This window comes from Otolemur garnettii, unplaced genomic scaffold (genome assembly GCF_000181295.1).
Source record: "Otolemur garnettii isolate 467f Iridium unplaced genomic scaffold, OtoGar3 scaffold00036, whole genome shotgun sequence".
Taxonomy (NCBI): domain Eukaryota; kingdom Metazoa; phylum Chordata; class Mammalia; order Primates; family Galagidae; genus Otolemur; species Otolemur garnettii.
Window position 1 is genome coordinate 16,072,533 of NW_003852431.1, and position 17,537 is coordinate 16,090,069.

A 17,537-nucleotide genomic window follows, 5' to 3' on the forward strand; every position below is an offset into this window, starting at 1 on the left:
GATTTCCCCTTAGTCTCCTGAAAGGAGCACAGCCCTGCCAAACATTGATTATTGGTGCTGTTAGACCTATTTCAGACCTCTGACTTCTTTAATTGTAAGATAATAAATTTGTAACTTTAACTTAAAATGTACAAATGCAAATTATGTAATCGATTATGTAACTACTTGTAATACTCTGAAATAAAAAATAAATAAAATTTAAAAATAAAAAAGTTTTAAAAATAAATAAATTTGCATTTTTAAATCACTAAATTCAAAATATTTTTGTTTACAGCAACCAAAGGAAATTAATACAGTTTGTAATTTGAATAATGAAGGCAGAAATGAGCTCCTATTTTTGCTATAGCTACCTTAGAATATGCAAACAGGTCGGTTTTGAAGACTGAGTTAGAAACAAAAATGTGAAAGTTAAAATTCTTGTAGTGTCAAAATTTAAGTCATATGTAATTTGTCTGGATGAGGCTTTGAATTCCAAAGCAACTCTTATGTTTCCTTTTTGAAGCACAACTCTGTTGGTTACTCAGAACTCATTACCTTCACCCAATCTATGTGAACAGATAGAATCCTCTAAAACAGATAACCGGACCTCAAATTCTCTGCAAAGGTGATCAGCAAGGCTTGAAGATTAAAGAGAATATAGTTGTTCAGATAATCACTTCCTCATCCACCCATACCTGCAAAATATAAGGCTAAGAGGATTGAGTTGATTAGGATTAGGTTATACTGTTTCTTCTGCCATCATTTGTCAAGATTTAGTCACGAGAGACAAATACCTGCACATAACTCTTAATTTTTAGTTAGGCATTCAAGTAACAGCAAAGCTATGGAGGTTTGAGAATCCAGAACTTTGAAATTACTCAATGATGTACTTCACTATGGAATTTTAATTTGTATATCATTGAATAAAACATTGAATACCAAATATAATGAATATATCAAGACATAAAAATAAATACATTGCTTTAAAACATACATGTTAGTAGTCAATTTTTGTGAATATTGCAAATTATTTTTAAATCTAGAAATAATTATTTAATAGTATTTCAAATTTAGTGATATATGGGAATAAGTTTATATTTTCAACAATGTCAAAATCAGATTTACAACATTTAATACTTCTATTTTTATTTTACTTTTAGATAAAAATTGAGATTAAATTTATATATTTTTATTTCAAAAACAAAAATTGTGCTATCAAGATTTCATATTTGTTTCATTCATAGCTATTTAGGTTCTGAAGAGTAAATGAGGGCCCAGAGGAATGTATTCCTTAGGTTCGCAACCTATTTTTACATTACAAGTTAAATAGAATGCCAGTGCTTAAATGAAAATACACAAGAATGTCAATTCCCTTTGTAGGGATGTTTAATTATTGTATGTGAAATATTGGTAAAGGTGAGTCTGAACATAAAAGTCAAACACAGCAGAAATATCACTGTTCATTAGCTTACATCATACCATACCAACATTTGTGAACTTGTTCTAGGCAGACATTGTCAATGAAAATTGAGTAACTAATCCATTAAAGCAAATCTCACCAGCCATCTAGGTTTTTTCTTCTTTTAATTTCTAATGTATTAGTTGGAGTTAATTATGTTTCTCAAATTTGTGTAAAAGAAACTTTTAGAAAAGATAAGCTATTTTACTTAGAGATTATAACATGACTGGCAAGAACTGAAGATAATTATATGTCTCTAAATTCTATTATCTGTCCCCTATATCATTTTTAAAAGGTTTAAAAAGCATAACAAATATTTATTTATGTATTTCACAATTGACCTTAAATACCTTCATTTATTTAAGGCATAGGTAAATTTAAAAACAAACAAGGTAATATTAATTATTATCTTCTTTTCAGATTTGGAAACTATACAGATAACATACCTAGATTAGTTATTAAAAGGACTTTCATAAAAGTTTGTAGTGCCTAGATTTTGCTACATTTTTAGCGATAGGCAATGATAAACATTGCAAAATAAGACAGAAATGAGTCATGCCCAACAAGATCTCAATTGACCCAGTAGAGTGAGATCATTATGTAATTCAAACAAGCTGAAAATTTGTGTCTATTTTGATCCTCATTGTCTGCCAAGAGAAGAAAGTAAAGCTGATGAATTACAGCCTCTTTGGGGTTTTGCCACTTTTTTTCCTTTGAGAAAAATGAATGTAACAAGAGTGTTTTCACTTTCTCGTTTGTACACTGCCTTGAGAAGGCTGTGTGTTGGATTAGTAGTAACTGGTGACTTTTGATTTTATGTGTTATCAGGAGCTACAACCATAGAGAAATATGACCTCAGAACAAATCTGTGGATCCAGGCAGGGATGATGAATGGCCGGAGGTTGCAGTTTGGTGTGGCTGTTATTGATGACAAACTCTTCGTAATTGGAGGTCGAGATGGCTTAAAGACATTAAACACTGTTGAATGTTACAATCCCAAAACCAAGACTTGGACTGTCTTACCGCCAATGTCAACACATAGACATGGTCTAGGTAAGATCTCTTACTTTATTGATCTTATTCTTAGAAATATATTTTAATGACAATGTAAATGTATTAATATGTCAAAGACAGCATTAATAGTATAAATTATCATTACCTTTAGGTAATTTGTTGGCTTATTTGAAGCATATATTTTCTTTAAAGTACTATTTTTCCTTGTGTTGACCAACATATATTTAAACTCTTGAAAAAGATGTTAAAACATCCCAAAAAGAGGAGACCTCAAACTGTCCTGAAAGCTTTCACAGTCTGACAATCATATCATATGTGAAAATTGATATTAAAAAAATGAGAGAGAGAGGCCAAAGCAGTATATCCTAGTAGAAGAAGAAATAGTTAATGGGGACTTAGTAAAACTTCTCACATTACTGGAGAGGTCAGTCTACCTGTATCTTTGTACATAATTGATTACACTTTGAAAACATTCATGGGGAAGAGGGCAGTATGGGTACCATAAATCAATGTGGCAGAATTCATCTGTTTCCTCTATGAGTATCCTATAGACTAGAGAGCACTGTATGTGGAGTCAGAAGATTTAGGTGTGCCTCTAGAGTTTACCATCTTCTATTTGGATGAATTAAATTTAAATCATTTAAATTCAGCCTCCGTCTCCTGATTTGCCACCACTTCAAGGTAGTTAAGTAGATAAAAATATAATAATTACTATGATTGTGCAATTATCTTTCAATTTATAAATACCTATACAAATTTTTAAAGGAATTTAATAAACACAAATGGTTCTTGAATTTAAACTTTGTTTTAAGGAAATTGTAGGGTCAGGCACAGTGCCTCATGCTGTAATCCTAGCACTTTGGGAGGCTGAGGTGGATGGATTGCTGGAGCTCAGGAGCTTGAGACCAGACTAGCAAGAGCCAGACCCTATTTCTACTAAAATTAGTAAAACTAGCCAAGTGTTGTAGCCGTCATGTAGACGCAGCTACTCACGAGGCTGAGGCAAGAGAATCACATGAGCTGAAGAATTTGAGATGTGAGCTATGAGGCTGTGGCACTCTACCCAGTATGACAGAATGAGACTGTCTCAAAAAGGAAAAACAACAAAAAAAGGAGATTGTAACAAAAAATGCAAAGTACTTTGTTTGCAAACATGAAATATGCCAGAAATTTCATGTATTTAGATTATGCACATTAGGGCAATATCAAGATGGCAAATCCACAGATTTAGACTTTTGTGGGTAAGCAAAATTATAATCATTCCATATTTAATGCTTCAGCCCTGTATTCTTCATCTGTGTCTACTCCGTCATCAGTCTAAACATAAATGAAAATAGAAAGAGGTAAAATACCTCTGAACTAAAGAAACTTACCTATTTGATCTCTGTTAATCTGGTTTAACTCTCTTTTCTTTATAGTTTTCTCATTAATAAAATTAAGGAATAATAATAAATATCTGATAAAATTTTAAAAGTTTAAAAATTTATTATTTAAATAAAAACTGTATGAATTCTTTAAATTCATTGGACCCAATTATAATATGGAAAGCATAAACGGCAAGTAGTCTTTTCCTAGCAAATATTCATGAATATAAAAGTTTTCTTACAGGTATTTTTTCAAACATATTTAGAGATTTTGGCTTCTGTAAATGCTCTGTGTTGTTTTCATTAGTGAATTACCTAACTACGTGGGTTTCTGTTTGGGAGAAATATGGAGAATAATCACTCTGAATTGGTTTTGGGAAATTCATGTATCTTTCCCCTTTACTGTTTTTGGTCAATTTGATTTTTTTGTAAGTTCAATTGTGTAGGATATTGCCATGTCAGCAAAACATACTTAAAAGTTTTCACCAATAGTGTATCTTACGTAGTGTAACTTCAGTTGTTGAAAGGGTATTGGGGTTATGGATTGCCTCAAACCCAGTACTTGGGCTGCTTAATCCAGTAGACACCAATGTTGAGCAGGGGCAGTAGAGCAATTTGGACAATCTCTTTTAGTTTGTCTTATTTATTGAGAATTCATTGTAAAGTTACATGTGAAAGTGAGGCTTCATACAAGCCAAGTACCACAGACATGTCAAACATAAGGCATCGTTTTCTGCAGAGTTTTCACGATGCAGTAACAACTGCAGCAGTCCCCTACTTTCATGCCTAAGTTTCTCTTTCCTGTTTCTTTTTTTTGGTGCACGTTTCATTCCCATTATCAAGTGGGCCACCTCTCTTCCCTTTTCATGGCACTGGTTTTCTCTGTGTTTTACTTCTTAGTGTTTATTGCTTCTTACTATTTCTTAAAAAGAAAACAAAATGCTCTGCATCTGTGTCCCCCAAGGTCTGACCGAGTGGCTTTAGTGGAAAAATCAGAGCATAGCACATAATTCTGGGCACAGCTCTCCTCTCAAACCTTCACAGTTGGCTGGCCTTATAGAAATGCCTTATAGAAATGCCCTTATAGAAATCTGCCTTTTGTTTACATACTAATCACATGTTCAATCAGTCAAAGCTGGATTGATAGGGGTGCAAGGCATCTGTGTTCTCTGCTGAGACAGAGTGCTGCTCTGTGATCAGTCACATTCCTTCATGATCAGCTGAATCACAGGAAGCTCAGTATTGTGGGTCAGACCCAGACACCATAAACTCCCACGCCTTCAGACCCCTGATCTTCCAATGGGATGTAACAGTCTTTGATGTCTTCCAGGGACTTTCATTGTATAGATGTTGCTATTTTATTTAATTCATCGTATCTTTTAAGTTTTATTTTATATTGGTTATTTTTCCTGATTCATAACTTCAATGTCCATCCTTTAAAATTGTTCTTCATCTGTGTGCCTTATCACATTTATATCATGACTTGATGGTTTAGTCTCAGTTACATTTGCTTTTTACAGTCTCACGATTCCTACCTGATAACTCACTATAATTACATTCTTCTTAACGGTATTCATATCCTCCTTACCTCTGTGAGGCGGCTTAGTATTCCTATTTTGATTCCTTATCTGCCTCTTTGAAGGAATAAATCTTCTTATACATACCCGCTTCCTTTCACTTCCCTTCCTGCCACTTTTTCTTTGCCTCTGTCTCATTTTACTTCCTTCCTCTTTCCTGTTCTTCATTCCTTTCTTCTCACCTGCTCCCTCTTTTTTTTTCTTTCTTTTTCTCTTTTTCCTCTTTCCCTTCCCTGGCCATGTCTTCTTACTCCCTTTCTCTAACTCTTCTAATTATTTTTAATTGTAGATGTGGTCACTGAAATATATATGTTTTATGTAAGCACTCGTATCAGCAATAGTGAATACTTTGGCCAGTTGTATAAAAACCCTAAAGCATAAGATACTCTTCATGTCTTTCTAAAACTTTCAGCATTTGATGGGGGAATTACAGCTGGTCATGGAACCCTAACCCCACAAGCTGACTTTGTGTAAACTGCCTGCTGTGACCCCTGACTTCTGGCCTGGGGTACACATCTATTTACATCCATTCGCACATAAATCCCCCTGAGCTTTTCTTCCTTATCTGTGATGTCCTAGCCTTAGAGCTACTAGCTGAAGTGAGAAGGCAATATTCAGGACCAGCACGTCTATTTGCTTCCTTGTTGGCAATTCCTCATCCAAGCTGGGCTTCATTGGCATCCTGATGTTAGCAAACCAATTCTGGCAAGCTCTGCATCAACACTGATGCTTTATTGCTCATCAGTGTAGAAGATGCAGGAACTCTTCCAAAGGGAAGAATATAAATTAGTAAAAAAAAAAAAAAAGAACATATCAAGTTTTTCTCCACGATAGTCCTTCCAGACAGTAACCTAAATTTTTGTCTAACACAGAAAGTGACAACAGAATTCTGTTTCTCTGGTTGTTTTTACAATCTTGATATTAGGTTCTCAAATATACACCCTGACTCTCCCTTCAGTCTACTTGATAGGATTGCTTTGGAGTGTAAACCAAGAGCCTGTATCAGATTTCTATTTGTTCAGAAGCTAGAATGTCTCATTTTATTTGCCACATGCAGTACCCACTCATGGCATGCGGTCGGATTATAAAATTGAATATATAATACCGTATTATACAAACAAATCACAAGGAGTTAGACTCCAAAGTGAAATTTCGAAATTAAAAAATCTGAAAACTCAAAATGCATTTTTGACTTATATAGCTCTCTCTGGTTTGATTTGTGTGAAAAATAAATATCCTTATGTGATTTTATGAAAAAGTTGTATGAGTCTAGCAGTTATTAAAGATAATTATGTGGTCCAAATGCTTCAGAACTATCCATAAATGATCCTTCTGCAGGATAAAATGACATATAAAAATGATATGCATATTAAGTCTGCGACATCAAGGGAGCGATGTATCTGCCTAGAGAATTACACTAATTAAGACCACCGTGCTCTCATTATGCTGCAAGTTTTTATCATTTATGTTTCTAAAAAACATAATTCCATAAATGATGGATTTTTAACATTTTATATTGCATAAAACTAAATACACATTATTATAGTATACTGTTTCTATTAAATCTTTGGAGAAGAAGTTAGTAACAGTAATAATAGTGACTGTTCATTGCAGATTTCCTATATAACATGTAACATGTTATATGTTAAATACTGAATAGGATTGTTTTTGTTGCTACATCCCTTTCAGCAATAAATAATTTGTTTTTATAAAGTTTCAAAGTTCCCTTATGTTCCTAGTTAATTGAATGTTTTTCTCACAAATAGATATTGGATTTCCTTGCATCTACTGAAATTAGCTTGTGATTTTTGTCCTATCTTCTATTAGTGTAATGTATTATGTTAACTAATGGTCAGACGTTGAACCACTTTAGCTTTTTTCAGATAAATTCCACTTAATCAGGGTTTATATACTGCTTTTGTACTATATATACGGCCTTTGTATTTACTGCTGTATTTTGTTCACTAGTATTTTATGGCAGATTTCTTATCCATATTCACAAGAGATAATGGTCTCTTATCTTATGATTTCTTTGCTAGTATCAAACCAGTATCAAAGCAATACTGGTTTCATAAAATGAATTGGGAAATGATCGCTCTTCTTCTGTTTAGTAGTTTGTAGAACATTGGTGGTCAGCAGAGAACTAGAAAAGGGATGGGAATGAACACTTTGAAACATCACAAACCTCATTGTTCTTATCTAAATGCAACTGTTTTACTTGAATAAACATTGCGATTATTGTTAAAAAGCATTTATTTATTCACCAGTGTTGTAATTTTGACTGTCTCTGCCAGTATTTTCATTAATCGTATGAAGTAGTGAATTTTTGGGAGGTCCTTGCTCTGCTATTCCTGCCAATGACTCTATAAGGGATTATTTTTATATGGCAGTAATAAGCATAAACTAAGCAATCCTTAAGCAAAAGGAGTCTCTTGAAAACACAATGCTTAGCTTAGAAAATTGGCTGAATGTCCTGGAAACTGGATGAAACAAAAGGACATGTATTAGTTTAAAAAATACTAAAATTACATCCCTGTGAAAGTCTGGTGAGGACAAAGATGCTTCCATGGAAGGACACTGGACTCAGCGGGCATCTCTGCTTTACTTACTCCAGGTCTGGGAGGTGATCTGAGTTACACTGTCCTTTAGATAGATGTTGCTGCAACCTTTGCCAATTAAAAAAAAACTAATACAATAGAGAATCTTCCTTTCCTTCCTTCCTTCCTTTGCTTTGTTCTTGCCAACTTTAAAGTTTCTATTGGGAATGCATTATTGACCAAGCTCAATTTGGAAGTACAGACCTCAGGTTTCCAAGGTCAGGAAAAAAGAGGACTCAATCTATTGTCACTAACAGTGAAATACAAGGCTTGCCTTTCCATGAACACTCATGCATATAGACATTTTCAGAATAAGAATTATCAGATACAGGGGCAGTGAAGGAGGAATTGGTCATTTCTTTACTCCACTGTAAGCTTGATAATTGATCAGACACCTAACTACTTTAGAAGATAAATATTTTATTGTCATTTATTTATTTTTTACTTTTTTGAGACAAAGTCTCAAGCTGTTGCCCTGGGTAGAGTGCCATAGCATCACAGCTCACAGCAACCTCAAACTCTTGGGCTTAAGTGATTTTCTTGCCTCAGCCTCCCAAGTAGGTGGGACTACAGGCACCTGCCACAATGCCCAGCTATTTTTTGGTTGTAGTTGTCATGATTGTTTAGCGGACCCAGGCTGGATTTGAACCCGCCAGCTCTGGTGTATGTGGCTGGCGTCCTAACCATTTGAGCTATAGGTGCAGAGCCTTTATTGTCATTTTAAAGATGCAAAAATGATCAACAGAGTGGCCAATCATTTTTCCAGTGTCACATCATTTTGTAAGGAAAGTTAAGTTTCTTTGACTCAAAAGTAATAGTCTTTGTAATAAAACACGCTATTGCCAATAAATAAGTAAACAATAATAATGTAATATGTTTACTTATGAAAACATTTGTTTTTATTGTTTTGTTGTCATTTTAATTTATCAGTTAAGATTCACTCTATCAACTTATACAAAATAAAAGACAGATATGCAAAGATATCTGTTAGTTCTGTATGTGTTAGCTATTATTTTTATTTTACATAATGGTAATATACTATATGCATGTTTTATCATTTCCATTAAATGTTTAATCATAACTCTTTTCCACATTTGACATAGTTCTTATAAAATAATTTTTAATGGTGGCAAAATATTGCATCAGGTTACAATTTAACCATCCCTCATTATCTATCTTATGGTTAAGTTGATTCTAGACATTTTTATTTTAAATAATGCTGCCTTCAATGCCATAAATATCATCATGGAGATCATATTCTCACAGTGTGCATTTATTTCCTAGGACAGATTCCCAGAAGAGTGTCAGAGCCATAATAGCAATTTTAAGACAAGTAGAATGATAGACTTTGCAACTAATATTTGAATTTAAAAAGTGCATATTTTGGCTCAGCGCCTGTGGCTCAAGTGGCTAAGGCGCCAGCCACATACACCTAAGGTGGTGGGTTCGAATCCCCAGCCCGGGCCTGCCAAACAACAATAATGGCTACAACCAAAAAATGGCCAGGCATTGTGGTGGGCGCCTGTAGTCCCAGCTACTTGGGAGGCTGAGACAAGAGACTCGCTTGAGCCCAGGAATTGGAGGTTGCTGTGAGCGTGATGCCATGGCACTCTACCCAGGGGGATAGCCTGAGGCTCCGTCTCAAAAAAAAAAAAAAAAGTGCATATTTTGATATTGAAAGATTACTTATCTTATAGGCTGGTTTTCCATAAATTTTACTAATATTTTATTTTATTTACATCTTTTATGTACATAGAGGTCCAAATAGTTATTTTTAATATTATTGATATGCCAAATATTTGGATTCCTAAGATATTTGAGGAATATTAAGAGAAATGTAAAGATATATATACATGCAACATTCCATCAAAGAGCTTAAAACAATGAACACAAATTTAGTGTCCTTAAATAGATGCTATCAATATTGATCTTTGAAAAAAGAAAGTAAAAAAGAGCAAAAATATAAGAAATATCTCTTCAAATTTAAGATGTTTGGTGTAATTAAGTATCAAATTTTAAAAACAATAAAATTGATGCTATTTAACTAAAGTAAAATTTAATGTACTAAAACTGTGAGAAAATATATGAGACAAAAATCAGTAATTAGAAAATTCAGCTGGGCCTGGTGGCTCATACCTGTGCTCCTAACACTCTGGGAGGCTGAAGCAGAAAGATTCCTTAAGTCAGGAGTTTGAGACCAGCCTGAACAACAGCGAAACCCTGCCTCTACTACAAATAGAAAAATCAGCTGGGCAGTATATGAGCAGAAACTAAACTATTTGTTATGTTCACAAAATTACTGACCTCATGAGAAAAGTAGTCATTAGTTGGTCCCTGCCAAAAGCAAACAGTGTTCTCTCGTACCTGCAAAGACTTGCCCAGTTTGAATGTATCAATGACTTTGCCTCTTCCTTTTCCTTAAAAGCAATGTGATTTCTCTTCTGGTTTGTTACATTAAACAATTGGGGATGCTCTACTTAGAGCAGGAGACAATACAAACGTAGACTAGAAGAATCCATGTATCTGTATCAAAAAGTGCTCACATGCCAGAGAAACAAAACAAATGAGAATTCATAAAGTACATGGGGGAAATATGATGTTAAAACGAACATGTCAAGTAGTGTTCTAGAAACAATATCAAGTATTTGAAGTAATAAAATCTCTTGAACTTACATATGAAGAAAGAGAACTCAAAGTGGCATTTATTATCACGTTTGTCCCTGGCTTTTAGAAATCATATGTATAACAAAAAGTAATGAATGGAATGGAAAAAATCAGCATAGCACATCCTTATATTATTTATGTCTTGATATAATCCATTAGACTGGAATAGCTTTTTATTCTGTCATCTTTCATTGTTTGGAAAGGAAAATTGTTTCAGTGTAGTACTATTGCTATGCTTACATCGGTGTATGTTTGCCCTCTTCATGTCTCTTTTACTTAAGAAATCACATTTCTTACTAGACCGAGACAAGTTGTATTTCTCTAAAAGGGTTTGCTCTTCAAAGTTTTGCATATTTCACAGAGAAACAAAATTTAAATCTGCCTCCTCAGAATAAGATATCAGATATAATTTTAAATACCATGAACTGGTCGATGGCTAACTAGAGGCACTCCAGGCATACCTCATCCACTTAGAAGAGTCAAAAGAGTGTGTAGACAATCAAACTTTAAATATATTATACAAGTGGGACACAGATTTCAACCAAAAAGCATCAAGAAATACTGCAATTCAGGGAGGAGAATGAAAGAGGTAGCATGCACCAGGAACCAAGAGTGAATCTCTAGTATGAGAGATGGTGAGTGACTGTCCACATTTCCACTGAAAAATCATCTAATCCAGGCCACAAGAGAGCACTTTGATCTCTTCAAGCTCTGATTCTGACTTGGGAAATGGCTGGAAGCCTATGGGAAGGAACTGCTCCAGGGAGGAAAAACGCCTTGGGTCCCACACATTTTCTGGGACATCAATGGCTGCAGTAAGATTCCATTCTTGATCTCAACTTTTAATAGAATACAGAAGGTCATAAGAACCAGTGACACTTGTCCTAGATGGTACCAAAATTTAGGCTGCTGCTTGTAGAGCTGGGGTGTGAATGGGGGATGAGCTTTTGCAAACAAAACTCAGTAGTAAGCAATGTCTCGACTGCAACATCTGGTCCTGGGCCTGAGCAGGAGGAGACTTGCCACAGACCCTTGGTCAGGAGCTGGGCTGGGGCTCTAGTAGCCCAAGGAGGAATTCTGGGCTAAGCACCAACTTATGGGTTTTATTGAACAGCTTTGTTAGCTACACAGCCATTAAGGAAAAGCAAGCCTCAATGGGAATGAAGTATGAGAGGAAAATCAGTCCCCCTCCTACCTGACATTACTGCCCATGGAAGATTCTCAGTGCATTCATGGGTACTGCTCACACAAGGCATTTTACCAGGGGCTGGAAAATTGCTACATCACCATGTCAAAATTGGTGCCTGCACTTGCCATTGGGGAGCCCAAGTACAAGTTTGCCTGTTTTGGTTTCACTCATCTTCGCCCCACCCTGAGACAGAGTATGGGATCCAGGGTCCTGGAGGTTCCAAACACAAATCACCATGTGGTCATCTGAAGGCATTCCCAGGGGACAGAGATGGGGTACAAACATTCTGTGAATTCCACTATAGCTGGCTTTTATCTGCAATTACCATTGAATGGCCTAGAGGTCAGCCCATACAGCCCATTGTACCTACTGTCAACACAAGTGAATAGCATGTGGGAATGAGAAGAGAATCTCATCACCACTGCTAGTGCTGTCACTCACACCACACTGGTTGCCTGGGAGCTCACTCACCTGCCCAGTACACTGCTACTGAAACCAGCATTGGAAAAAGTTACCTAGAGGCCCAAGAATCAGGGTTCCTAGAGCCACTCCACTGGTGTCAGCATACACTGCTCCAGGGCACAAGGACATGCTTAACTCACCACTATTACCACTGAATCCTGAAGAGAGGCCTATATGGCATTGCAGTTCCAGCACAACATCATCATAGCTTCCACTAATAAATGCATTCTAACATATGGAGGAAACCATAGATACCACTGATGCTATTTATAACCAACAAAATCACACAGTTTTTACTACATCTTCGGGAAAATGTATTCCTTTCATGAAAGGAAATTTAAAAATAAGAAGAAACACTATACCCTATTTATGGAAATTAATGTAAAGACACAGGAAACCTGTAAAATCAAAGTAATATGATAGCCTCAAAGGAACAGAACAATTCTTTCCAAATGATTATCCCAATAGGAACAGAAAAAGCATTTGATAAAATTCAGCAGCACTTCATGATAAAAACCCTCAATAAAAGTAGGCAGAGAAGCAAAATACCTCAAAATAAGAATCGCTATATATGCAAGAAAGATAAATATCCTTAAGGGGAAAAATTGAAAGCATCTTCTCTAAGAATCAGAATAAGGCTGCCCAATTTCACTTTGACATTCAACATAGTACTAGAAATTGTAGCCAAAGGACTCAGGCATGAAAAAGAAAAAAACACAAAGACATCCAAATTGCAAAACACAAAATATAATTATACCTCTTTGCTGATGACATGATATCATAGCTGGAAAATATCTACACTACCAATAAATGTTATACAGGTTGGCCATAACATTCATGTGCAATTTTAAGTTGCCCATGAACTTTATGGCCACATTGTATTTGATAAATGAATTTAGTTAAGTGGTAGGATACAAAATCAGCATACATATAAAAATCAGTAGTTTTTTCTATAGGCCAATAATAATCTGAGAATGAAATCCAGGCAATTCTACATGCAACACCTACAAAAAAAAAAAATAAAATTGCTTGGAAGTGAAAGACCACCATAGGGAAAACTGAAAAACAGTGATGAAAGAAATGAGAGATGACATAAACAAGTGGAAAACCATCTCACAATTATGCATCAGAAGAATTAACATCATTAAAATGGCCATACTGCCCAAAGCAATGTACAGATTCATGAAATTTCTATCAAGTTACCAACGTTGTTTTTCACAGATGTAGAAAAAACAATCCAAAAATTTATATGGCACAAAAAAAAGAGCCCAAATATCAAAAGCAAAAAAAAACAAAAGATGGCATTACCTGACTTCATTTTATATTACATGGCTATAATACTGTAATTCTAATGGCAGAATAAAAATTAATAGTGTACTTAACAGTGTACTCAAGGACTTGAATAGGTAGTCCAAAGAAATTAATTAAGAACAAAGAGATATGTATAAGATGAGTAAAAGTCCTATGGATCACATTTCCTTAAGGCAGAATCAATAACTAGGAAAGATTTCCATAAAGAGGTGGTGCCTCAACTGAACCATAATGGACTCCATAGGCAAATTGAAGAAGGAAAGTGTATTTCAGACAAAGAGGCAAAATGTTGCAAAAACACAATGAAAAGAAAGCATAGTATATTTGAGTAGCAAATCCCAAGGGTGGCCAGTAAACAAATTAATTTCCATAGTGTTGGATTATTTTATGAAAAAGTTTCAAATATAACAAATATTCTTTCTCATTTGTTTCAATTCCAGTATAATAGATATAAGGAAAATATATAATAATATATATATATGACCTCTATAGTCTGATAATCTGACCTCTATAATCCAGTTGATAATATTTTAATCGATATTTTAATATTTTATTCAATTGGAATTTTATTTTAATAATAAAATATTAATTTTAGGGTAACTTTTTGTCTATAACTGGTTCTGTATACTTAAAGTTAGTCCATTTTTCAAATAATAAATGTATAAACTAATCTTTAGTTTAATAAGAATTACTGAGTTTGAGATTTAATCTTTAGAAACATCATGGCCACTTGTTCACTTAAAAATATTAATTATAGAAGCTCATCACTTCAATTCCTGTTATTCTCGTTTTTGATTCTAACTTATGGCTTGATTTTCTCTGGAGAAATGATTTTATTTTATATTTTATACTTTTCATAAATTTCTCTGGAGAAAATATTTTATTTTGTATTTCAATTTATATTTTAATCTTTTTTATAAATGCCTTTCACCTGAATGGCCATGTAGATATTTCATGTCTCAACTTAAAATGCATTTCAAACCTGTGTTTAATAGAAAATTCCTTCAGTCTTAATAATTTCCAACTTAATGTGCTAGTGGTAATGGAATGCTAAAGCAATCAAAGACAGGATTGATGTAGATTAATGGGTATTTAAACCTAGAGAGTACCTAGGAGAATATTTATTCCAGAATCTTAATTTTACAAATGAGAAAACACAGAACCAGAAAGATTAAATAGCTTGTTGAAGTTCTTACAGCTCATTAGTGGTGAAGCTGGATCTAGAATTCTCCACAGATTTATGGTTTTGTTTTCCTTACCTTTTGCATTGATTTTCTATCCTGTTCTGATTATTTAGGATTATTTAGTACATCATGTTCATTTTTTTCATAGTAAGTATGATGAACCTAAGGGCAGAGTCAGACTTTGGGAGGATTAAAAATAAGGGGAAAATACAGCAATTGGCATCTGAACTCATTGAGAGAGCCTCTTCTGGGAGTGGAGGGAGCCTGGTGAGTGAAGGGTCCTCAAACTTAAGTTTCTTCAGCCTTGCAGGAAATCTTCTTTTTTTTTTTTAAGTTTATTTTTATTTATTTATTTTTGGGGGTTGCATTTTGGCTAGGGCCAGCTTTGAACCCATCACCCTCGGTATATGGGGCTGGGGCCCTACTTACTGAGCCATAGGCACCACCCAGGAAATCCTCTTTCAATGAAGGAAACTATCATTCTTTGCTCTTATCCTTTGCTTCCATCAATACATTATGTTATTTGTTTTTCTTTTTATGAAGATTATAGATTGGGTTATATGTAAGTTCACATCATATAAGTATAGTGGACTATACCTTTAGGTTATCCATTTATTAAGGCTCAAATGATTTAGAATGAATCTATAAAGACCCAACTGAAATTCTATGCATATATGGGCTTGTGATGTTTGAGTGACAGATTTGGTAAAATATTAGTAAATAATTAAAACCCTTGTTCATATAAGTAGACAGATTTGTGAATTACATATGCCAGGAGACCCACTAATTATAAATACCTTCGTCATAGACAATGTCACGCACTTAAGAAAATGCTCTTGATTGCTATTTTATTAGTGAAATACTATGAGTTTTTGTCTTGTGAAACTGCAGACATTTAGAAAAACATTTTACATAAATTTTCCAAAGAACATTTCCTTATTAAAGTAAAAGACAATTTTTTTTTTATTTTAGGCAAAATCACATTAACCGTCGCCATGCCCTTACTCACAGCACCCTTGCTAGAATGCAAGCCTTAATAGTTCTTGCATTTTTTGCATGGGTCTCTTCAGGATTTGCAAATATAGAAAATCAAATATTTTCGGATATATTAATAATTTTAATTAAGTATATCCTAAAAGGTGAAAGTATTGCTATTATTAATTGTTTTATAAATGTTATGTTAGTAAAAATATTTTTTTGGCATACCTACTATAAATTTAATTTATAAATGTTAAGACTTTTGAATATTAGACTTTATTTTCATGACAACTGACCTAGTATGTAGCCTTGCTCTACCTCCTTAGATGTCATTTGTGAACATAGCAAACATTACCTGACACCGAACACTTAGGTATGAACACATTTGCAATTCCATGCACATGGAGCTAATCCCTCCTTTTTGTGACTTATTTAATATTTTCGGAGTGATTCTAATCCCTCCTTTTTGTGACTTATTTAATATTTTCGGTGTGATTCAGACCTCCCAGGAAAAGATTTAAACAAAATGCATTGTGTTATTTTTTTCTTTGCCAGGGAAAGAGATTAGTTTGTCAGATTTAATACAGACAAAAGTTCCTTCCAAAAACATTTCACCTTTTCACAGGACCATGAAGCCTCAATGCAAGAAACCAAGATGAAAAATGGTATCCTAACAACTTTTTCTTCCGTGATAGTTTCATCTAAAATATAGTTTTAAATGTAAGAGTTCAAATAGAATTCAGAAGCAGCTTAACTGATAAGCTTACTTGTGTAATAAAAAGTCACAGGTTTTGAATTCAATGATTTCTAAGAAGTAGCAAGTTCCAAAAGTTACTATAAACAAAGTATTATAACTGCTAATATGTTACAATTAAACAGAATAATATAAGCTAGTTTTTACTTGACTTTTTTATCACTTAGACGTATTGTGAATTTTAAACTTTGCAATAAAAGGAAAGAAGAAATGCAAAACTTAACTCATATTAATGTATGCCTGGGACGAGGGGGGAAAAAATAGGCAATAGTCATTTCTATTATTTTGTCAGACTATACTATTTAAAACTTTCAAAGGATACCAAAAATGTACAATGATCAATAGTTGCAAGTAATATACAAAAACACAATCTATTAAACTTTATAAAGCTAGAACAGATCACAATATCTATATATGCAAACATATTTCTGCAATCACGCATATACAATCTTATGTCATAAATTTGATCAAAACCTTTTGAATCAGAAACATCAATGCCCTTGAGCTCCATGTATGTGTCCATTTATATACATATATGCACATATATATGTTTTTATATTATTATAAGGCACAGTACATCATGATCAATCCTCCCCATTGCTTGGAAAAACATAGTTATTAGGACTCTGAGTATGTTAAAAAAGAGAGAGAGTGCTGCTGCTCTGTTACTCTTCTTTTGAATAGTGAAGTTGATTTTTTTTATTTCTTTAGTAATAGACTCCATTAAGAAAGGTTAACAATGAAAAAAGCAAAATAACAACTGATATTATGGAAATGCAAAAGATCACCACTGAATACTATAAAAATCACTATGCCCGTACATTTGAAAATGTGGAGGAAACTCTTGGACAAATTCTTGGAATCACATTGTCTCCTTAGACTCAACCAGAAAGAAATAAACTTCTACTCTAGTAACCAAAGATAAAGATGGCCACTTTATATTTGTTAAGGGCAATACTCAATATGATGAGATCTCAATTATCAATATCTATGCACCCAACCAGA

General features: G+C 34.0%; 1 protein-coding gene across 2 annotated transcripts in view; it reads left to right on the plus strand.

Annotated features, from left to right (window-relative positions):
* Positions 1-17,537, plus strand: part of KLHL1 (kelch like family member 1) — a 300,186-nt gene that overhangs the window by 214,375 nt on the left and 68,274 nt on the right. For both annotated transcript variants that reach the window (XM_003789731.1, XM_012805104.1), the window contains one exon: positions 2,267-2,491. In XM_003789731.1, coding sequence (XP_003789779.1) covers positions 2,267-2,491 — 225 coding nt within the window. The remainder of the gene's footprint in view (positions 1-2,266; positions 2,492-17,537) is intronic.